The sequence below is a fragment of the Gallus gallus genome, chromosome 9 (assembly GCF_016699485.2).
Source record: "Gallus gallus isolate bGalGal1 chromosome 9, bGalGal1.mat.broiler.GRCg7b, whole genome shotgun sequence".
Lineage (NCBI taxonomy): Eukaryota > Metazoa > Chordata > Aves > Galliformes > Phasianidae > Gallus > Gallus gallus.
Window position 1 is genome coordinate 20,648,438 of NC_052540.1, and position 24,716 is coordinate 20,673,153.

Genomic DNA, 24,716 nt, shown 5'->3' on the forward strand with positions numbered 1-24,716 from the left:
AAAATCCAGGCAGTAATCTGGACATTTTTCTGTAAGTGTAACATTTACTTTTATACTGAGTACTGATGTGGAGTTGTGAAATCTGTGTTGCCTACCTCATAAAATATAATGAGTTTCCACTGTACCCAGATTTCCCTGTCTCTTCTGAACAGAACAGGATGATAGACATGTTTGTCAGTATTTTCTAGGGCAAGAAAATAGCAATAATGAAAACTGTCATTTTTCCTATTACAACAAATTCAAGGTTTCATAACATCAGTTCACAATAAAAAATAGATCTAGTACCCAAGCGTTAAAGCAAATAAGAACGTGTTACATTGCTTTCAAAATTCTTCTCTTTATAAACTATTGCCAATTAAAACTCAATATACTTGTTAATTTCAGAAACCAGAGAAAATTGTTTCAAAATGCTTGTTTGTGCACGTGTGCATTTCTTCTCTTCAAAACTGGGTTTTAATTATTTCAAGTTTTATCACAATTTGGAGGTAAGATTGAGAGGCCGCTCTGTACATCTTTGTAAATACCTTTTTTTGAGACACGACATCTGTTGCTGAAGCAATGCAGGTAATTTTTTCTCATCCACTGCAAGGCTTGATTTGTTTTCATGTTTCAAATCTCTCACTCTATTTAAAATATCAGATGATCACATCGTTCATCTTGCAGCTAACAACTGCCCTTTCCACCCTTTGAGAGTGCAAAACTTCATTTACGTTCCTGCAAACAGCAATTAATCTCACCCAAACTTCTCAAAGATACTTCTGTACAAGTCGTGCTGCTCATTGTGCTCTCATATACAGAGTATCTAAAAAAAAGTCAGAAAAGTAATAGGACCTTAGGACCTTGCAGTCTGATCATTAACACTTAATAGCTTTAAAATGTATTTTCCTTCCTACAGAGAATGTAAAAGTCTGTTCCGTAATGAACAACAAAGGAAGTGTAATGAAGGGACAAAAAAGGAAGGAGTTCTCAGAGACAGTTGGTATCTACTTTAGAGATCTACTCGATTCAATATCTAATTGCTAATTCAGCATCTAATTGCTCAGTATCGCATTATGCACTTGTCTGCGAGATACAGCAGTCAGTTCAAATGGCTTTCACAAGGGCTTCTTAATGGCCCAGCTCCCTTCCTCGCCTTCCCACTAAGTGTAATTATTACTGATGCCATCTGGAATATTGAACAGAGAGGAGCAGCCTTCTACCACCTGCAAAATGTTCAGCTGCTCTCTGAGCAGTCCCAGGACCTTCTTTCAGCTGCTGACACTGCTCCGGCGGGGAGGCAGCAAGGCCAGCACACCAAATGCATCAGCTCCTTATTACCTGCCCAAGTCCATCTGGGCCAGAGCTGCCATTTAGTCCCTCTCTGGTGCAGTGTGGAAAGTCCATCACCTCCATGACACGACGCATGACCCACTGCTGCTCTTGAATGAAATTTTAATAAGTACTATTTTCTCTCCGTGTCTGTGGGCAGAACATTACGTCCTCGTGAAAAATTGCAGTGTAAGATCCAGGTTCGCACTGGTCAGCCAATTTATATTATAAATTAGTTATGCTAAAACACTTTAAAACTTTAGGACAGCTCAGAGAGTTCTGGGTCTGCTTCAAGGAGAGTTATGCAACCCTCTACAAGCATAAAACATTTTCAAGGTCTACACTATATCTTCCAAACATTAGAGAGCATTTAAAAGAAGCACAGCTATAAGTGCTGCGGGTAAAGTGAGGCAAAAAAAAAAAAAAAAAGTTACAACTTGCTGAGCATCACTATGTTTAGACATATCCGCTAGTCTCTGTGTAGCAATTTATGCTACAGCAGCCACAGCATAGAAACTGCTTTTGTATCCAATTTAAAAACATGAATGTTCCATCCTTACCCTAGAGCTTAAAGACAATTTACAGAAGTAGGGCACTATGAAGTATTGCTCCAATAAACTCTTGTTTTACTTCCCTTTTATAGCAAAAATTAGGGGAACGCTGCAACTGCTGTCAAGTCTTAAAATATGCTTGCAATAAAATAAAAGCCATTGGGTTTCTTTAATTTCAATGGTTTTCTTCATTATTCAAAGGCCTCTTTAAATCTTTCATAGATTCAGATGTGTGGGGTTTTTTTTGTACAGCAGCACATAATCACCAAATAATCAAAATTTCTTGCTCATGGAAGAAGGCATTTAATTTCTTCAAAAACTTGTATATTGGTTCCCTTGAATTGATAGAAGTTTGAATATAAAGCATAATTTTGGTAAAAATCCTCTAGAATGAAGGAAGAAATAACTGATATGCTCAATTGATTCATTTGAAGCTCATTCTAGTGATAGGGAATTTGCTATTGGCAATGACTGACTGATACATTCTGATTCATAGAAAGCTAATATCACTTTAATCACACACGAAAAACCCAAATCTTATTTGTAATGAGCACAGATCCAGAACACAATGAGTTAATACAACCAAACCCAACCATTTCATGATTGTTGCCAGTGAATTAAGAGAAGCAACGAGATTTTTAACAATATGTAAATATTATATTTCCCTTATCTAGATTTAAATGTAAAACAAACAAAAAAATCCTAGAATTAAAATGTTTTGCATACAGAACAACTTTTGATATGCTCACTTGAAGAAGTTGAAGGAATAAGCTTTAGACAGAGAGAAAAATGGGGTACCACTGACAAATAGGTGGATTTTAGTAAAGCATTTGATGTCTCATGAAATCCATTGAAGAATTAATTTTGGTCAGCTTTGCTGGAGACAATTTCATGTTGATGGAATATTGGCTAAATGGTAAATTTAAAAAGTTATGAAAAAAAAGCTGTGTAACAACGTGGTTGGAAATATCCAGTGGGGTAACGCACCTGTTGGTAATGTGGGCTCAGCTTCTGTCTTCGATAGCAATCTAGAAAAAGGTGTAAATGGGATTTTAATAAAATACATAGTTATGCTCATTCTAGAGGCAACAAGGACAGTGAAATTAAAAGGAATTGATTAGGAACATGGATGGAATTTGGCCAAAAAAAAATTCAGCAAAGGAATTAAAAAGGTTCTGCTGAAATAGAAAAAAAAATTACAAGTAAAGGGAATACGCTGCACAGGATGAGGGATGTTTGCTGTATATATCAGGAAATGCAGCATATTAAACTGCTGAATAATAGAAGAGATGGAAGTGGTAGAGTTTAGGACTCTTAAAAATCAGATTGAATGCCAGCTACTGAAATACACGGTGTAATTATTCTTCTTTATTTCTTACGTTGCTATGAAATATCAGGCCTAAAAAAAGATGAGTATCTTCTTCCAGAAGTTTCCTGTGCAAGCTACATGTGTTTTAAAGCCTATATCAGGAGATGCAGAAATAGCATTGGTTAAATTGCTCTTAAAAATGGATACTATTTGTATCTTTTGATCACGTAATCTTCTCTTTACTTTCACCACAGTCTGATTAAGATTACAGTCTTTTATCAAATCCAGTACTGATGTCAATATCTTAATGGTTTGTTGCCCTACTTAGAGGTTAATAAGGCTGTACGACGGTAGGAAATGGGAATATTTCTAGAAGTAGCCCAAAGATTTGGTAGCAGAGCAATTTTTTACCACAATTTGTCTTAGTTACTCTGCCTTCTGATAGAAAAATAATGCCCACGTGTGCTTTGTCTTCTCTGATTATATTCTTTTCTCAGTTCTTCAGTTTCTAAAGTTATTGATAACACTGAACATCATTAGGAGATACAGGACTTTTTGCATATGCCCAATCATTCACTTAGCAAAAAGGGCAACTCAAAAACATTAAGCAAAGAAAATGTGAAGAGCTGGTTTTATTCCATCCCGCAGTTTATGGTAGAACAGGTAACTATTTGTACTCAGCAGTTTCTGCCATTCTCCACTCTCTGTATTTTGGACCCAATTCTAATGAAGTTTTTTTTTTTCTTTCATTGTGAAAGAGGCAGATTAAAAACAAACAAACAAACAAAAAAACAGATAAATATCTGTAACTTTAAGAAATGCAAATTCTTTCTTGGTATAAATGATCACAAATTCAATAATTTCAAACTCAGTATGGCATTCTACACCAGTACAGGATCTATACCATATCATATCTCAGTATTGGTTGATGTATAGAACTTCACTCCACTTATATTCCTTCTCACAATGTGCAGTAGATTTAGGAAACGTTAATGCACAATTTGTAGACTTTAGACACCACTATAGTTGGCCATAAAATGCAATGAAAACTGTTTTTTTTTGTCACTTCTGACAGGAACCTATCTTTATTTGATGAAATAATTACCAAAAAAAAAATAAGAATAAAACAAATGGTGGATTAAAAAGAAAATAGTAGTGAAGGCTTGCCAGGAGTAAATGTAAATAAAATTGTAATATAGACAAACTTGGTTTATATGTTGGCAGAGTTATGTACCTAAGCCTAGAAAATCAGTTTATCATTCACTGCAGTCTCTGTGCTTGTAGTTTATCCTCAGGTAAATTCATACATTGCCTGAAATTAAACAGATTAAGGACTAGGACTGCTCATGATTGAAAATAAACTCAGAATGGGAGAAAAAATGTACATCAACACCAAACTGTAAAAAGTTCTGACAAACTTCAAAACGTAAATTGTGTATTTCTGCACACTTGTCTTATGCTTTTAGAGGGATGATCATGTTTTATTCCTTGCCAGATTTGTTCTTCTGCTTGGAAAACATTTATTCTGTCTCTTGTAACATAGTGAATTTAGAATTAATGTAGCTGGTTGGATTGGACAAAAAACAACCTTGACTGTAATACACATTGTTTTAACATACCAGAAATATCCTTTGTAAAAATGTAATGTGAACTTGGTTGACAGTACTTGGAAATTAAGTTAGTTAATGATTACTATGCAAACAGGTCAAGGATCAAAGCTGCCAGTGAAGTCTTATGGCACATGGGTAAGTTATGTTTACAAGTTACAATACAGAAAGGGAGAGCTATCTTAATGTATATGGAATAACAAATCTAATATCCATAGGTGAAACGCCATGGTCTCACTGAATTGTTTTCTCTGGCATCAGAGAAGCGCTCCTTAGGTGCAATGATGTTTATTTGTAAGTTATGCAAACCAAGCTGTGTGTTCTTACATTCTGTAGCAACAGAAATGCTATCTCAAGAATCCCAGCCTGCTTTCCTCATGAGTTTGTCATTCTAAGAACCATTTTCCTGCACCCGAACGAAAGGTAGCAATGAAGACCAAGCAGCATTACAATTGAAAAACAAGTTGGGAGGAGCTGGAAGACCCACATAGGTCTGTGCATCCTTATCTTTGAGAAATCTTACAATCACCATTCCTCCTGCCATCTGTTAATTGTTAACCAAATTAGCTAACACGAGGCTGGTGTGGCTGTGCCTGCTTCTACTGCAAACATACCTTTGTAGTTTGCAATGAATGATGATTATGTTTTGCTCAGTGGATTCATGAGCATTATAGCAACCTGCTCTTTCACTGATATGAATGTGTGAGCCTCCCTTTCTATCAGCAGCTGAAATCTCACTGTGAGAGGTAAAGATTTTGGCAAAGTGGGAAATGCACAGATGGGTGATCAAAGTCAAGCATCAGTGTGTTTCCTTAAGGTGTTTGCCAAAGTGTTATTAATTAAGTACATTATTTACATTTAATAAGTAGTGTATCTTGTGAGCTATGTGAAGTTCCTGGCTCCTTAATCAGCTGCTTATCTGATAGCAGACCAGGTGAAACAACACTTGTGGATATAAGGAACTTGCCTACTTGGCAACCCTTGATCGGCCTGAGAAAGTTCTTCTGTGAAAAAAAGAAAGGAGCAGCAAGAGAGGAAATCAGCTCTTGAGGTTGGTCTTTTCTGCTTCTCTTTAAAGTTAAGAAACGATGAAATGGGAAAGATGGAAGTTCTGATTTGATTAGACAGGGAGGTTTGAGCAAAGGAATAAATGTATGCCACTCCCTCCACCCTTATTTCTTTGCTAATTGGTCAGAAACAGCATCATAGGTCTGATGTTGCAGTGGGCAGACTGGGGAGCTGTGCCAGTGGGGGTTTGGTCCTTACGTCAAAGCCTGGGAGCTCACTGCAATCCCTCCCACAGTGACCCCATGCATAGGTCCAGACCACCTGAAGGGTACCTGAAATGGCACCAGTCCTGCAAATACACAGTGTCACTTTGTGAAATGAACTGCCTTACTCCCAAAGCCAGAAAGAGCGGCACATACCTCATCCTATGCTTCAAGCTCTTCAAAGAGAATGGGCAAAAGATACTAAGTTGGAAACTGGGAATCTTCTGCTGCATGAACAGCTAAGTAATAGCTAGAAGTGGTACTTCTGTGGTCCTTTCCATATATTCTTCAACAGTGAAAATGCAAAATGTTCATTAGGAAAACAAAGAGGCTGTTAATTGCATGACATTACTCACTTGAGTAATTTTGCAGTATTTCTGAATGCAGCTGATTTTGGACAACCAAAGAAAGGATGTAGAGATATTTCCATGTCACAGTGAAGGTACGCTGCGTGACTTTGTGATGCCTACAGGTACATGGAAAGAAAGATGCCTTTCTAAAGTAGCTCGAGCCCAGCTTACATGTGGTCACCCTCCTGGGAATGGGTCTGATGTAGGAGGGAGGGAGACATCCCTGAAATCTACTGTGGCTAAAGAAATCAAGATCAGCCTTAAAACTGTATTTGGAGTGAGAATTAACATTAGACTGAATGAACCAAATGAGAGGGAAAGTATTCGCTAGTATGGAATGAAAATGTATGTACTTCTTTATCTTTAAGGTGTTGGGGGGACATCAAGGTAGAATTACAGTGTTTTAGGTGTCAGATGTTTACATCTCTCGGTTCCCACTGGGAATTTTCCAATCATCAAAAATTCAGCCATAAGAAATGCACTTTCACCACAGTTTGCAGCTATTTCTCTCTAACTGATAACACTATCAGGCAACCTTTGTGCAACATAAGAAGCAGAGCAAACGCTTCTCAGGTGATTTCTTGCTACTCTTGTGTCATATAGCTGTTGGTAATAAGGCTGGGACTTCAGTTGTGTTTTTCTTTGTGCTACAGTCATGCTATGAGATAGCAAGCCCCACAACCTGAAGTATACCAAGATAGGGCCTTTGCAGGGTGCTGTGCTGGGGAAGCTTCTGTGATAGCAGGCTGCTCAGAGCTCATCCTTAGCCCCAGCTTATCCAGACACCCCCAATACCCCAAAGCTCTCACAGTTCCAAATTACAGTGATTAATGTAATGTGCCTGATATTTCACAGCTTGAAGCTGACTGCCAAGGAGTGTCTGTTCCTCCTTTTTCACCACTCATAAGTTCTGCTCTCCTCTTTTCTCTTCTCCCCTCACTTTTCTCCCTGATGACTCTGATTGCGGGTGCACCTCTCCAAAAAAACAACGCAAGATGGGTTCAGGTTTAGCTGTGGCAAGGTGAGGTTAATCGCCAATTAATGCAGTGCTGAGGTCAGTGCTGTAGGTAATGAGGCTGATTAACACTCAGGATCCTGTAGCAGTGCTTAGCTTTATCTTTGCTTTTTTCCTTCTGGGATTAATCTCATTTTATACATTTGGTCAGCCAGCGTTTGAATCTCAGGTACATCAGGTTGGTCTGTCAGACTGCCCCAGGCTGACTTCTCCCCTGAAAATCCTTTCAGTCATTGTGGAATTACACAGAACAGATTTCTGAACAGAAGAAAAAAGCACAGGAAACCAATTCCAAACCAAAGAAGTTTGCTCCCTACCAAGCAGAGGGTATATTTGGTACAACACGGTAGCAGGACAGAGATCAGGTGTGTGACACTTAGATGTTAGGAGGAAATTCTTTATTCAGAGAGCGGTGAGGCACTGGAACAGGCTGTCCAGAGATGTGTGGGCGCCCCATCCCTGGAGGTGCTCAAGACCAAGTTGGATGGGCAACCGTGGGTTGGGTGGCAATCCTGCATACAGTGGGTGGGTGCAACTGAATGGATATTAAGGGCTGTTAACATTAAGGGAAGGAATAGCCTTCCCAACTCAAGCCATTCTGTGATGAAAATAGATGGGGCTGCTCAGCCCAGAGGGAAGACCAGTCATCAGGGGTCCTGTGCAAAAGAAAAAGAAGGAAGGAGGAATAACATTGAGCAGTGCAATGGCCCTACGTTTCCGTGTAGAGTAATAACATTTGAAGAAGTTGGGGGTGGATTTCATGTTTTGTTTGTGTATGCATTTTGGTCATTTTATGTGGTGGGTGATTTCTCTGTAGTTTCTATATGTAGGCTTTTTTTTTTCCCCTTTGGTAACATCTTGGCTTTGTTACTCTTGGAGCTTCAGAGAAGCCAGGTGGAGTTTTAGGATGGTGATAGACTGTAGCTGAAATTAAAATCCATACTTTTTCTTCTAAGTATGTTATTCTGCAATGCCAAAAACACTGTGGATTCACTTTTTTTTTTTTCAAATAAGAATATAATAATACTGCACCACACAGCTGACTGTTGCTGATGGCTTTGACAGCTGTGATACTGAGTTGTGTTACTGAGCAGCCAAGGAAATTAGGTAGAGAAGTTAGAAAGCAAAACTTACCTCAGACAACTTGCCAGTACTTCTACATCTATGTTCATCTCAAACTATTATGTGAGTATTTTGTTTTGTAACATCAAATCAAAACAAGTCATGCATCCAAGGACAAACAGTAACATTCAATAGCCTTAGCTAGTTTAGCATAGGTTTGATGGAATAGTTGTATAGAAATAGAACATGTAATGTGAGATACTGATGTACTTTCTAGTAATACTGCATACATTATGAATTTTCTATGTCAAGAAAGATGCTGTCCAGTAGGATCAGAGTAGATAATTGTAGTGAAAATGCTAAGTCATGGCTTGAAGTAGTGATTGAACATCTGGCAGGAAGGCAGGGCCAACACAGGGGAGCTCAGATGTGTGCAATGCAATGAACCTGAGTGACCAGAAGGGTGGGAGCCAGGATCCACCTCTTCCCAGACCTTATTTAAGGGTTGGCAGTGAAATCAAAGTTGTTCTGGAGATCCTGGCATACCTGAGGTCTTCCAAAGGTAAGCAGCTTCTTTCCTTTGTTTGTGCCTGCAGCTGTTGCATTTGAGCAAGTCCCCACTTGCTGCAGCCTAGGACCTTGCTGCTCTGCTGTCATTTCTGCATTTTCCATTGTGTTACAATAATGCTTACTTGTGTGATGAGGAGAAAGTAAGTGCTTATTATCTCCCTAAAAACAGATAGGTTGAATCAGGTTGGCTTACCTAGAAAAATAGCGTGTCTGAAGTAGGTGTGTGTTTCTTAGGAATTTCATAACAAGTAAATATCCAGGATGTGAAACAATAACATTAATGTAGGAGGAAATGATAATGCATGTAAGTAAACTTATAAATATATACATTTAGTCTGGAATTGGAAGTAAGAGTTCTAATCACAAATGACTGAGATTGTCAATTGCTCTTCCATTAGAAGCAGAATACGCAAGAAACAAGATTACACTTATTCAGGTAACTAGTGAAATAATATATAATGATTTCTGATAACTTCAGATGCCTGGACATGGTGAGCAGGAAGTCCTAAGGATTCTAAGGGTTTCAAAAAACATGTTCAGAAGGAAAAAAAATAAGCAAAAGATATCGGCGTGCTCCAGCAAACACATGCTTTTGGATTACTGTGGTTAGTAGGCCTTGTAGCTTAACTAAACAGTGTTTTTAACAGCTGAGTAACACTGAAGAACCTAAGGCAATGGTGTCGCCAAACTTCTAACACCTGTGTCTTCAGTTTTGCCTTCATCAATTTACTTATATATTTATTATTAATAAAAAAGTGAAAAGAGATTCAGAAAAATATAGGTTTTTTTTTGTCAATGTAGATATCATAAAAAATTTTAGATATACCCATCAATACCAATTAAGATCATGGATATCATCTGAATTTCTGTCTAGGTGGAAATCAAATATTGACTTCCACCAGTTCCTCTATGGGAAATGTCAGGACTTCACAGCTGCTAATCACTCATTGTGAATTAAAGGCAAGTGCTATATACTTCGCATGTGCTGTGCACAACTTGAAGTGAAATGCATTAATTTACTATGTTCTCAAAAGAGCAAATGTTCTGTGTGAGCTGGGAAACCATATTTTGCAATCAGATTTTTGGAATAAGAAGATATTTCTAGGTGGCCTACAGTAGGCAGCATAAGGTACATAGAAATATTACATATTCATACTAATCAATACACATTGGCATAAGAGAATTGTTTTTTTTTTATATCGTTGCTTCATCAACTGACAACGGAACTGAAATGTTCAACTTTTTCTGCCAATTCCTCCTGCCATGATTCCTAAATATGAAATACACCATAAAGCCAAATATTTTTGCAGAACTGAATGTTAAGCAATTTATATTCTGTATTGTACGTATTCTTTGCTCTTAGTCTGTTTATCTTGATAGATGTGCTTTGGTTAATTGAGTCAGATTTCTCTAGTTAGTGTGACCATAGTTTTTCAGCTTTTGAGATCCTGTAGAGTTGAAAGGCTCATGCTGCTTTTGCTGGTCGGAAATGGGGCCGAGTTGAGAGTAAAACTGCTTTTAAATGTGTAAAACACATCTTAAAGCTCCTGTTGCCTAGAAGACATTCTTGTTATGTTACTTCTGAACATTTTCCTTGTTTTCTATGATGTGGGTGAAAATTCAAAATTGAGGGAATGTGAAATAACAGCAAAATTTTGTAGTAGATTTATTCTCTTAATGACAGCCACCTGCAATATGCTAGCTATTTCTGGCTGCTTTTGAGGAATAAGCAAGCATCTTTATTGTGTTGTTTAGACTTTTGTTTTGGGAATGAAGCAGCCATCACTGAGTTCATGTCTGTGGTGATAGGTTCATGAGTCTTCATCTACCATTTTTCCTAATTGGTTATATTGACTGGAAAATGAACTGTATCCCATTTGTTTCCAGATTGAAAGTCTGCTTAAATCCATAGTATGACTCTAATCTCAACAGAGTTTATTTGCAGTTTAAAGGTGGTTGTTTTGGCTTTTTGTCATGCTAAATACCATGCATTCAGATGCAGTAGCAATGCATTATCCTCAGCTGCAGCACGGGCTCAATTTTTTTTCAGTATAAAAGGGAAAAATACAAGCTGTATCTACTTTACATTGCTTCAGACTCGCTGAATGGTGTAAAGGAAAATTGACTTTGTTCTAATTTATGAACAATCAAAAATAACACAGAATCTTCTACTGGGACATCTCCACCAAAGTTCAATCACGCTGAGATTAAGCCTTGTCTTTGCGTGCTGTGGTAGTCTTGCAGGTGCTATTACCACCAGTTAAGGCATACAGGTTCATGAGCATGATGTAAAACAAGCAAGTACAAGCGTTTATTGCCATAGAGGAGCTCAGAAAATTTGCTGAGTAGGCTGGTACCACTTTTTACATTACTCCTGGGATGCAAACTAGCAAAAATCAGTCCCAGCAGCAAGCTTTGGGGCACTCGATATTAACCTCTCTGTATGTCAAGAATTAGCACTTCTTTCTTCTTCTTTGTCTTCTCTATCTCACAATCAGTTTTTAATCCATGGCAGAAATTTACTTTCTACCCTATAGTTATCAAATTTCCATAGTTGGTTTTGGCCATGGGTTGTGTCATAGGCCACCTACAAGTACCACTGAATGATCTCCTTAGGTCTTCTTTTTATTCTCTATTAACTTTTTCTTTTTGTCAGCATTATATGGCAAGATAGTTAACCTTTCAAATCACTGGGGATTTTTACCTACTACTTAATTTTCTGAATATTCTGTAGTTTTATATTAATGTTTATTGCACCATCTAAAATACTGACATCAGTGTAGCAGTAGTTGCTTCTCAGGTAACGTAGGAAATTTGATATTCTCTACACTTGTCCAGCTGTACAACATCTGCCCTTTCTTAGCAAATCCACATCAATACTGAATGGATGGAGAGAAGCAGACGGTAGCAGTGTTGCTGTGATTACAGCAAAAATCGTGTAGGGTTCGTTGGAAAAGTTTTGGAAGAGAAAGCAACCTTGTCATCTGCAACTAACTTGTGATCCAAAAGTCAAGATGGTACCAATTACTGGAGGGGAACTGAATAATGGAGTTATATCTTGTGTGAGAGCAATGCCTGCACCAGTGTGCTGCCACCACTGTGAATGAAAGCAGAGATGTTGGTGTTGCATAGGGAACACTGATACAGTCTCTTTCAGGTCATCAATAGTTACACAGCTTCTTAGATTAGTGCTATAAGCATAAAGTTTAATGCTCTTTCCATAGGGGAAAATTAAAACAGATATCCATGTGGGATGTTCTTTTGTATTGCTCCATGCCACTTCTGGTTTTTGAAATAGTATATAACTTCAAGACGTAGAAAAGGTCTGTGTACGCAGGGAGGAGTGCAGTAGTGGAAGTAAGCCGCAGCAATGAACGTGAAGGGATGGTTTGTTGGAAGCTGCACTGAGCATAACATCAATTCCCAGCTCAGCTTCACAGTTTTTGCATCCTAAGCCTGTGCAGATGGGTTATTTATTTTCATACCTGAATTTCATGGCCAACAAACACTGCCAGTGGTTTACAAAGTGAACTGAAGTCTTATGGAAAAAAAAAAAAAAAACCCTGAACTGTAAAATCAAGAGGAAAATGAGTCTGAAGCACAAGTTTATTTCTGGTTTTTGAGGATTTGAGGGTCTTTCCAGGCAAATAATAGCTGTCGGGTGAGCACAGCAGCAGAGCTCTGTGGTGATGCACGCTGCTTAAGGGCAACAGCACAACCTGGTGGTTTATAGTTATCCAAATGCATCAGATTAGGCATCTGCATAGGAAAATCCAGGAGTTTCCCTTCCCTGGAAGCCACCTCAGTGTCTGTACAGAATTGAAGCTGTTTCTCATTAATTTGTTCATAAGACGCTGTTTTACCTGAGGTTATCAGAATAAAGAGACAGGACGAGACTGCAAGGGGATATACAAAAGCATAAATGAATAGGTCTCTTCCTTTCTAACATCTATGAACCTGAAACTGCAAGGCACAGTCCTGGCCAGCTACTTTGTGTAGTTCTGTGATGGATGTGGCTGAATTATTGTTCCAAGACAATAGCTGGACGCCTATTGCTAGAAAGACAAGCTTGCAATAGGCTCTCTGCAAAATTATGTGACAAAAATAGTGCATATGCAGGAAAAAATAAAAGTTTGGCTCACTGGATTTTTCTACTACAATGGAATTAAAGTAAGTGATATGTTAACATAATCAGAATATTCAAACACAATAATACATATCAATTTTGCTCTATATCTCCAGGATGTGTGATGTTGGTCAGGGCGTTCCTCCTGATGCCACAGTGAAATGGGATGGGTAGCAAAGGTACTCAGTCAGAATTCTCAAGTACAGCTGGTTTTATTGGCTACTTTGCTAGATTTTTGAAGAGCTGTGTTGTATCAGGAATGCAGCTGGCACTGGTGTAGTTGTTGAACAAAATTCCTGTATCTAGAAAGGCACTGCCAGTCTGATGCTGGGGCTGATCCTGAGAGCAGATTCTTCTTCAGGCACCTCAGCTTTTCTTAACTTGAGAGGAAAAAATCCTTTGATCTTTCCTAGGAGAGGCTTACCAAGGCATTGAAATGCTGAAATGCTTTTGGCTAAGAAGTAATGTTATTTTTGTGCAATGAGGATTCCTACAGGGTGGTCATCACCAATAAATGCCTGTGTTTCTCAGTACTTTGTACTTTAGTTCTGAACACAGTTGAGTTACAGTTTTGGTCTGAGTAAGAACTCTAGCCTGCATGGCAATATGGTTAATGCAATTAAACTTGAATTTAAGCTCATAGTTAAGTTTTAGTTTTTATTTTAGTGCAACTAAAAGTCTTTGACATGTGAAGTGTGCTGGAATTTATGAAAATACTTATCGTTCTGTTTAAGTTTATTGTAGAGGTAAATGTTAAATGAAGGAAACATAACAGAGGGTCTGTATTAGTTTCGTAGAGCCACTTGTGCCACTGAACTAAATGCTCTATCAGCATTTACAATGCTTGGGGGATGAATTGTCTTTTACTTGTTGGTGTAGCAATTTCATAGTACAAATCCAGTGCGCTGCCACATGTGTTCACCAAATTCTGTTCTTATTTCTCCAAAATTAGTATCAAATCACTTATGTCAGCTTAAATTTGGAGGGCAACAACATAAGCACAAATTCTGACTGACTGACTTGTCTGTGATGGTTGTAAAAGGGTTTCCTTCCTAAACTTGAAGCAATGCAGTCTGCCAAGAAAATGAGCTGTAATATTTTTTGTTACGTTTTTGAAAAGCTGGTTGTAACACTTAGTCACTAACCTGAAGATAGGTGGGCACCTAAATTCAGGTTACATTTCAAGTGCAGTGGTTCTGTCTCAGGTTTGGGATATCAGCTCTTTTCCTTTGAGTTACATAGCATTATGTGTGTTGGCCTACTAATTGTGCAGGGCGCTGTTGCAGATGTGGGTAACACCTGTTGGCACTGTACATCTATAGAGCTGTCGGGGTGTTGTTTCTATACTTGTGACCCAGTGATTCAGGAGCACCTAAAGCACACGTTGTCAGGATACAGTGCATCACATTGAAAGTCATTAATAGCTACACCCTGTGCAATGACATGATGCAATGTAACAGCTGGCCCACAGATAAACTCAAGGCATCCTGTCCGAGTCAGATATGCTGATAGTTGTGGTAGGTGCTGGCACACTGTATGGGGACAGTGCCAATGTCCTGCCCACCAGTGGCACTGCAGTAATGCCAGACATATAAAATGGAGTGCTCGCAATCCACACTGACATTCTCTCCTGTGTGTCCTGCCAAAGATTTATATTGAGTGAAGGCGAGCCCTGATGAGGCCTGTTTCACGTGCCTTTGAGGCACTGTAGGGCAACAGGAGCTGGCTGTCAGACAGTTGAGTTCCAAGTATGAACGACTTGACTTCTCTGCCTGCCCTCAGTCTCACTTGTTTGTGCTGCTGTTGAGATGCCACCTCCTGCCAAAAACTCCTGACTTCATTCTCCTATGAAGAAAGGTTGAGGGAACTGGGCTTGTTTAGCTTGGAGAAGAGAAGGTTCTGGGGAGACCTCATTGTGACCTTCCAGTGCATGAAGGGAGCATATAAACAGGAGAGGCAACAGCTGTTTATGAAGGTGGATAGTGATAGGACAAGGGGAATGGTTGTAAACTCAGGCAGAGGGTGTTTAGGTTGGATACTGGGAGGAATTTTTTGCACACAGAGGGTGGTGATGCAATGGAACAGGTTGCCCAAGGAGGTTGTGGATGCCCCATCCCTGGAGGCATTCAAGGCCAGGCTGGATGTGGCTCTGGACATCCTGGTCTGCTGGTTGGCGACCCTGCACACAGCAGGGTATTGGAACTGGATGAGCATTGTGGTCCTTTTCAACCCAGGCCATTCTATGATTCATTTCTCACTGACCCTTTCTCAGGCAAACATCTCTCTGTTTTTTCAGTGGATGGGAAAGAGCTTCCTATAAGTACTTCACAAAACTTTGTTGCCTTATGTTCATGTAGATTTAGGCTTTGTATACTGACAAATGTTACTCTGTGCACGCCCCGTCTTTCTGCTTCCAACAGATGCCACTTTTATTAGATTAAAAGCTTTTTTTTTTCGCTTCAACCACTCTCACCTGATGTTTTCTCATCCCACTACAATCACAGTCAAAATTACAACCGTGATGTGAAAGGCTAGCACTGCTTTCTGAGAGAAAGATATGCTCTGTATACATTAACAATAAATTTCCCCATAGTTAATTCAAAGAGGCCAGGGTAAAGGTCTTCATCTTGCGCAATTTTTTTGCAACATTGAGAACAGCTGACTTAAAAATGGGGATAAGAATAAAAGGAGGAGAAGAGACAAGGCAGCAAAGGAGAGTTAGCAAATTGCCCTTCACTTTTCATGTGGTTAAATCCTAATCACCAGCAAATGCCCTTTCATTGGAGAGGACAGCTCATGTTTGATTTAAGGACAAGTGTGCTTAATCAGGAAACACCACAGGCTTCTGCATTTCTTTGTGCGACATTCCAAATGTTAGGTTGTTTTCATCAGCTGCTGACAGGATATTTTGCATGAACATGAAAGTTAAAATCACTCGAGTGCTTCCACTGAGCAACTCTTACCATTGTGCTTTGTTCCTCTAGCGGCTCTGGGAAATGCACTGATGTTCTATTAAAGCGTGTCCCTGCAGGATAGGTAATGCTGGAGGCACTGAAAGGCAAACCTTGTTAAACCTGAGCAGTGGTGATGCCTGCCTACCTGTAGGTTGTGGTTTTTGTTTTTCTTCAACAAGTGGGTTGCTGCTTTGGCAAAAATGCAGGCTTGTGGTTTGGTGCCACAATACTCCATCTGTGCGATTTAAATCCTCTTCCAGACCAAATCCTCACTACAACCTTTATTATGATTAATTACTGTGCACAGAGATTCCCAGCTGTGGTTGTGGCTGCAACAACAGGCCTTGGCAGCTCCTGGGCAGACTGCTCTAAGGGCTGTCCTTCCTCATGGGACATCCACCAGCTGAGGAGCCCTTGAGGAGCTGGCAGGGAATTCTTTTGATCATTGCTTTTGGTGACTTTTAGAAAATGAAGCCTTTGAATCCCAAGGGAGGATTTCTATTTACTGTGGGGAAAATGAATGGAGATGTTGCTTTCATTCAAGATTGCCGTCAAAAATATCTTTGCGTTTCAGTAATATATTGAATATCCCCCTACAACAGAAGGATTTAAACAAAACCAGGAAGAATGATGTTTTAATGCTCTGTGTGTCTTGATGCAATTCAGCCTTCCTTACAATATGGGCACATCTTTTAATTTCCCAGTATCTCTGGTCTGGTAAGGTAAATAGAAAGTCCTTCAGGTTGCAGGCTGTCTCTGTGCGGTTTGTACTGTACCTGCCTTCAGGCAGAAATGAGAGAATGAGCAAAGCATTGTAACATTCTTGTTGCTGCTTGCTGTCTCTGAGCTGAGGTGAGCAGGGTCTGCCCGCAGTGCTGCATTCTGCCTGTGTGCACTGAGCTCTTCCTTTTCTGTTCAACCTGCTGCAGCCCGAGCTGAGGGAAATTACATGTACAGATTGGTTCTGACATTAAAATCCTACTGTGCGATACATAGGAAGGGTCTGGGGAAAGTCAGTGGTGTTCTGGCTGTGTTGGTGCAAGCAAATGTGAGAGGAGGCAAAGAGAAGTTTATCGGTTCATCCATCAGGAAACTGTAGCACAGAGTAATCATGAGTGGAATATAGGTAAGGAACTAATGAATTTGGCTAATGAATGGCTAGCCAATGTTTTGTAATAGTTGAATGCAATTAGTGTTGCAAGAACTCTGTTGGATTCAAAATTTCCCTGCAAACATGTATTTAGCATCACAAAGTATAGCATTTAAGTTAATGTTGCCTACTTACCATATAGACATATAGCAAAAGCTGTGGGAGTGTACTGTACTTTGCCACAATGCCACCTGCTCTGGTGACTGCTTTTCAAGCAGATGGTTCTGTGATGAATTACCCAATATTCACGAATCACAGCATCTTCCTGAAAAATTTGCACAGATGTTTATAATGAGTTTCATGATTACACAGCGCTTGCACATCCACAGAGCACAGGGGCCTTCTGTTCAAAAGTCACTCAGCCTGAGAAGTTTGCTTTTCTGACAGGACTATAGCAGCACTCAGCAGTGCCTGAGCTCTCATAAGTGTAATAATCTTTGGGCATGGCCCTATGGCAAGAGGTCAGTGTGTGCCTATGTGCTTTGGGCTATGGGGTAACAAAATAAGCGCAACCTCTTCCAGGGTCATCTTTTTCTTAGAGTTGTATTTCTTTCACGAATCACGTAGGCAGAGATCAAATCCTCAGTGAATTACAGAAAGTAAGGGAAAAATAACTGGAATATTTCAGAGTTTTGCTCTGATCGTAGCAAGGAAAAATATAATATGTGGGCTGATGCCAGTGACCATCAACAATACCTTCCTCTTCCTTGAGCAGAGCTGTTGGATAGGTGCAGGCCGACTGCCACCAGCGGCACATGGGCTGCAGAAATCTCTCCAATGCGCTTTGCACAAGTGGAGAGCAGCAACAGGGCATTGGTGGATCTGAAGTTTTACCTCACTTAAACTACGTCTACTGTAATCTGTAGCTGTGATGCATCCAGGTGCCTTGAGCCACTTACTGAAGAGTGGACAAGGGCACACTGAACTCGTTTCCATCGTAATTTCCCACCAGCAGGTCCCAGCGGGTCCTGATGTGAGCCTCAATTCTTTCAATGTGTTGGATGAAATTGAATCTGAAATCAGCAATGACTTAAGCTAAGCCTTTGAACACCTCTATGGCTTTTTCATTAGAGAAACACATCTCTGTCACCAAAATGAAAGATAGACCTCATCACTAATATGATTTTCTAAAACAAAGACGGAGGATTGGGAATTGGGAAGTTTCCACCTTCCCCATTCAAGATTAGATTCAAACTGTTTAGCTATTTACAGAGACAGGATGGGTTGTTACTGGCCAAACCACCATGCGTGGTAGGCAGCCTTGGTTCTTCAGAACTGCCCAGGTATTACTTGGGTGTTTCTGCTTTTGTTGCATTGGGTAACTAATGACTTCAGCTGACTAATGTATTCTCACAAGACAACAAATAAGAATTCTTTGTGTCAGATTACCATATCATGCTCACACAAGATTTCAGCTCTTTGCTGACACTCCAGCTTGACCTGTTTTCTTACACACTAAACACTAAGGCTGTAATTCTGTCATGTTGTGACATGTTGTGCATGCATTAATCATTCTTTACTTTCTTTATTGAATCTAATCCTTATGAGACAAAATAATGGGTTACGTAAGCATACCATAGGAGATTAAGAGTAAATGAACATTCAAAGGAAATAATAACTGTAATGCTTTTATTTTTCAGCTGAATGTATTTCCTCATTGGCTCAGATTTCTCCAAGAGTTTTATAAAAATGCAGGCCATAATTGTGCTAATAAAGAGGAAATTATACCAACCTATAATTAGTGTAATAAGAAGAAAGCTGAAGTAGATGATAATTGAACCAATAAGAGGAAAATATAATCATGTTTAATGGCTTATATGGATGTTATTGTCTTTTGTATATTTAATAAATTGGTATCCATTTTCATGATATGTACCCAAGACATCTTTCCTGATGTTATCAAATTTCCTTTCAGATCAGTTGGCTCTCATGACTTTTCTAACTGTTTGTTAATAGAAATATTGTTGAGGATTCCAACCAGTCACAAACAACATCTGAGGTTGCCTGGGCAGAACAAACTTATTCTGTATTTGTTGTCACAGTCTGGAAAGGCTTATCCTGGGTTAGGGTGATAGCATTTCAGAACATTTAGAAAACAGTAGAGTAACAGTTGTCTCTGCAAATGAATTGTATAGGAGATCAACATATGGAGGGTGCTAATCTCCCCAGCAATAGCCTCATGTTGAGACAATCCCCTGCTTCTCACAGGAGCCCTGCTGTAACACTTAGATGGCAATAACTCATCATGGATGTCCTAAATTCTGCTTCATTACTCTTTTGGTTCTGGCAGACACCTATTCCCCCAGCTGTAGTGTGTGTTACCATGTTGTTGGCTTACCCATCTTCACTCTGTAAGCTTCTCTGGAATGAGGCTTCTTCAGATAACCAGCATAAAGGGAGAACTTCATATGGGTCTGGACACAGCTGCAATCTACCCCTAGCAACATTCAATCTCAGCAGGCTTCTTTAGTGCGTCACTGTTTTACATTAATGTATATATATTGAGTTGGGCAGTACCAAGAGGTAATGATCCCTCTCAGGGGCACTGTGTATGGACAACTACGGTGCGGAGATGCTCTGCAAGCACGATAAACCCAGTTTAAAAACAAATGTTTATATCTTCATATGCACAGTCACATAGTGTGAATAGAAGCTTTAAAGCTGAGTAGTAGTGGATCCTTGCTGCCACTGAGCACCTATCTTCTGTTTTTTCACCTGAAGATTTCACAGCTTTCACCTTCTGTCTTTTCCCCCTTGAGTCTTTGAGCTCAACTAACTGTTCCCATCTGCAGTTTCACCTTTCTTATCTTGTGCAGTTTGAGTTTGTTTTCTTCATGTCTTTTTGTCAGGCCATACCAGTTTTCTTAGAAGTGCAAGCCAAGGTCATCCAGCTCCTCTGTGAGGAAAATCCAGTTTGGAACTGGAGATAACTGAGGCCCCAAGGGAGCTTACAAAGACTGGAATTTAAATAGCACCCCCCCCCCCTTTTTTTTTAATTATGTGACATTCCACCTAGCATAGCCATACTCTTCCTTTTGATTTTCTTCTTAGTAATTAAGAAAACAGGAATGTTTCCTACTTTGTGTACTGTAGCATTTCTACACGCACTTCACGTGTGATTGCCTTTACTTTGAAGTGACATTTGCAAAGCTTTTCAGCCCAGCTATTCCCATGGGAGCCCAGGCGCTCTGTCTGATGCTGCAGATGGCTTAGAAGGGCAGGGTCAAATCCAGAGAAGGGGACCATTCACATCCGAACAGACATTGAAAGCCCAGAGGTCATCCTGGGAGAGAAGCATGTGCTTTCTATTGAAAGTATCTGAAATACATCTCTTTCCGAAGGGGACCTCTCCTGCCAAAATTCCTGTGTCAGTGGGAGGTATATTTCATAGGTACGTGTTGAGTTCTTCTATTTGGTGGAGATTTTGTTAAGAACCCTGCCTTAAATAAAGGTTTGCATGACCTCACAACGTAGTCTGATGGTTAGATAGATAGACTGAGAGATGTAGATGTTTGAAAGTACTGGTGTATATATCAACATAAACACACACACACACACACATATATATATATATATATATATAGAACACTGTCTATCTACATATATAGATATATATATCTGCTGTTGTGTGCTTCTTTTTATTTCACGCTCTCAAAGGAAAACTGAGGGAAATGGCCAAAGAATTACCAAAGGCATTAAGTGTATTTAATCTCTAATTCTCACTCAGGTATTTTTGGTAAGCTAAGTAATATCTGAAATAAGTGTTTCCTCTCACTCTCACGGTGGTGGAACTTTAATTTATATGTTAATTTTTCTAATTAGAGGAGAAATCATAAAAGAGGACTTACTTTTCTTAAGCATAGTCTAACACTGGACTGAAGTATAGCAGTCAAGAATTATAACGATGTGCCCAGTCTGTCTCGGCTGATGGCAGCCAGGTAATGCCAAGGTGAAACTGACAGCATTTCCTACTGCCCCAAAACCAGCCTGCATACTTGCTTGCCATGGGGTCACCTTCCTCAGGGGTGTGTTTTGGCCTCCTGCTGCTGCTTTACCATTGAGTACAACAGTTTGTCTTAAGCATTAGGAATAACTCATTGAAATGGCCTCTAACAAGATTTGGGGCTTTTGATCCATCCTTCTGATGTTACAGTAATGAAGCAAATGTGTGTCACCTGGCAGTGTTCCTGAAAGAGGCAACAGAGAAAGTCAGTGCCTGTCAGAGAACATGTGGAACTGCCTTAATTCGGATAGCAAAACATGCAGGAAACTGCCCTTAAAACATTTTAATCACCTGGGGTTGCCTCTGGAATTGGTTCCAAATTAAGCCTAGTTTGTTTTTTACTTAACAGAGCCCAGGATTCTGGCTAAGAATTCTGAATTTCAAGCTAGCAACTGTATCAGATGCTTCCATACTAGAAGTTTGGGGGTTTATAATCTGAGTTAGGTTTAGACTGTGACATATTCTTTCACACGGACATGTCCCTGCAATTTACCTATCAGATATCTGATTCTGAAAGGAGACTGTAAAACTATCAGAATAAACCACATGACAATGCTTTCTTGAGCTTCCCTCTATTAAAACACTATTTCACATCTTAGCTTCTTAAAATAAATAAATAAATAATCATTTACAGTCTCCATATTAAGGTCTATAAACTTCATACATTTTATTTCTGCTTTATTTCTGTTCTATGTGTTGCCAAATATTGTTTCTGTGTAATTGAAACAGAGTTGTAGTTTGATTATTAAGCAGAGGGAAAGTAATTGTTTTGAGCTCTAACGGGAAGAAAAGACTCTTGGTAGAAGCAAACCTTGAAGAGTGGAAAAGTGGGATATTTTCTTTTTATTTTAGAGAGGCATTAGAGAGTGGATCTGCTCAGGGCCAGGAGCCCCAACACCAAGGGATGGTATCATGTGGTAGCTCAGGGGCATGAGTTTGATAAGACATCCTGTAAGTGTGGTCGATACAACTTATCTTCTCCTTTCCTCTTCTCTCTCTGCCTTTTTCAGTACTTCAAAACGTCTGCAAATGACATAATCTCTCAGGAATCAAATCCATTGCAAGCAGCACTACGGGTCTTGCTCCCAGATGGGGATGGAGCAGGCAGGGGTCACAAGCACCATAGGTCCCTGTCACCTGGCCTGGGCTGTGCAGCAGCCCCGACAGCTCTGGCACTTACACTGGCTTGGCACCCCCAGCTACGCATTCTGACGGAAACAATACTTAACAGCCTCAGGTGAAAGGAGGGCATCACTTAGAGTAAGCAATGTGATCATTTCTAATTTTAACTCTAATAGGAGAGAGAAGGCACTGTGTGATGCCATATGGGTGCAGTTCTTCACTGTGAATCTGGGACCGGACAGAGCAAATTTCAGCAGTAGTCCTCAGATGGCCGTGAGTCAAGTAATGCCAGTGATGCTTGCCAGCTGTTGACATGTCTGCACAGCAGACACTCCTCTTTTATCTGCCAACAGTTGCTTATAACCAAAAATAGTGACTTATGCTACAGCAAAAGCAAAAACTTGAAGTACTTTCACATTGCGCTAACATTTAGCGGTATAACAGCAAAAAAAAAAAAATAATAATAATAATTGAGAGGTATGGGCAGCATTCTGTGCACGATGAAGGAAAGAAAGGCAGGGTTTTACTGTATTTATAAATCTGTTGATCTTCCCAGGTTATCAAAGCGTTGTCCTGTGCTAAAAGCAAATCACTGCCTCTTCTCTTTCCTATAGAAGTGGATGGCTGATTTTCCCCAAAAGGAGTTTCCCTTTGTAGCGTTTCTCCAGCAGCACGATGTGCCTTGGAGCAGATGTCAGCTAGCAGGGAATGCTGCCTGCAGATCAAGTTGCTGCTGCCAACTCTCGCGAGCTTTGTGTCAGAAACAGTTGATTATAATGTCAGTACTGTCCAATTTACGGGCTTAGAGCAGCAGCTGCACGCTGCGTTTTCCCTGAAGTATTGAAAGATCCCGAACCTTTAAAACTTTGTAGTTCTTGTAATAGAAGTGGGGTAAGTGATTCTCTGTTTCCACGTCTCTGTCTGCCAGGGGTAATTTACGGTTCCGCTTGATTTGCACGGGGATTGTGATCTTTTAAAACGCTCAGCTCTTCCCATTTGTTGCTCTCTTGGGAAAACTCCGCTCTGCAAGTGGAGCGAGTAAGCAGGCGTGCGGATCAGACCTCGGTGTTATTTAAGGGACCCTGGGCTGAGTAAATTGAACTGAGACAGAAATCACTTATTAATTCAGCCATCTTTTCTATTTAAATAATGACTTTATTATTTTATGTTGTTTGTTTTTTTTTTTTTTCTGTGTGTGTGACTGGGTAAAGATCTGTGGGGAGAGGAAACAATTATTGAGATAAATTGTATTCCCCTGTGGAATAAGAATATAAAAGCATGTTCTGTTTAACTTCTGCTGGAGAAAACTACCACAAAAGTGGATTTTTATTGTATGCAGATGCATTACATGATATATCTCTGCTCGGCTGAGGTTGATGAGCTGAAGTACTCTGCTGCTGTTTTACTTTCATAGTAATAAGTGATATTTGGCTTTTCTTGTGTAACGTTTCTCGGTGTAAACTCAATATTGTTGGGTTTGTTTTAATGCAGCATGCGAAACCTTATTAAATATAATATTGGTCATGCATTGAAGGTGTCATAATAAGCTGCCATTGTTACTTTTGTCAATGTTAGCAGAGTAACGTGAGAGTAGGCAGAATCTTTCATTCAGTAGTACAAAACTTCTGCATTTTCTAAGCTTGATCTATTTCATGCTTTTCTTTTAAAATACCACCCATGCTGTTGCAGGGATCATTGGGAAGGTGGTGCGGAACTGAATCTTTAGTTAGTTCTTTTTTCTTCTAATATTCATGCTTTTAGTATCGAAAGTTACACCTGTGTGTTTTGCAGTGCAATTACCATGTTTAATTCCTGTCCCGTTCTTTTTTTAATTTACTGGAGAGGGCAGAGGGGAGTTTACTTTAATTACAATTTAGATATTAAATGCCTCGGGACCTTTAACATCTCTATTTTTTTCTTATTGCCATTTGTTTTCTTGGTAATGACACTGAAACCTTTTACTATTTCCAGTTTGTTGCTATCTGTTAGTCCTGGGATCATGAATTTGAAATGAACATGTGATGAGGAGAAAGTGTCAATGAAATGATGAACTTAATTACTTTACCCACCTCACAGTGCTCTGTAGTTGATGCGCACTTCCTACTGTTACCATTACTGGGTTGACTGTGAGACGGGGGGCAAAGAGCTTAGCCCTACCCTAATCCTTACGTTGCTTTTCTAATCCAGCTCTTAAAAGATTTTGTTGTGGGAATGAATGGACAAAAAAGACTAGCACCAGTGAGGGGAGCTCCACAGGGACTGCAGGCTGTTGCAGCGTTGTTGTAGGAGCTGCTGGACCCACGTGGGTCCAGATGACA

At 39.7% G+C, this 24,716-nt stretch overlaps 1 protein-coding gene across 7 annotated transcripts in view; it reads left to right on the top strand.

Annotated features, from left to right (window-relative positions):
- Positions 1-5,463: 5,463 nt before the first annotated feature.
- BCHE (butyrylcholinesterase) overlaps positions 5,464-24,716 on the top strand; it is a 49,439-nt gene continuing 30,186 nt past the window's right edge. For 3 of the 7 annotated variants that reach the window (XM_040705448.2, XM_040705449.2, XM_040705450.2), the window contains exon 1: positions 5,759-9,035. In XM_040705448.2, the coding sequence (XP_040561382.1) occupies positions 8,915-9,035 (121 nt within the window). In that variant the 5' untranslated portion in view covers positions 5,759-8,914. Of the gene's footprint in view, positions 5,522-5,758; positions 9,036-23,202; positions 23,437-24,716 lie in introns of those variants that run through there. The other 4 variants (XM_046898304.1, NM_001396099.1, XM_015291637.3 and 1 more) reach the window with 4 other exon arrangements.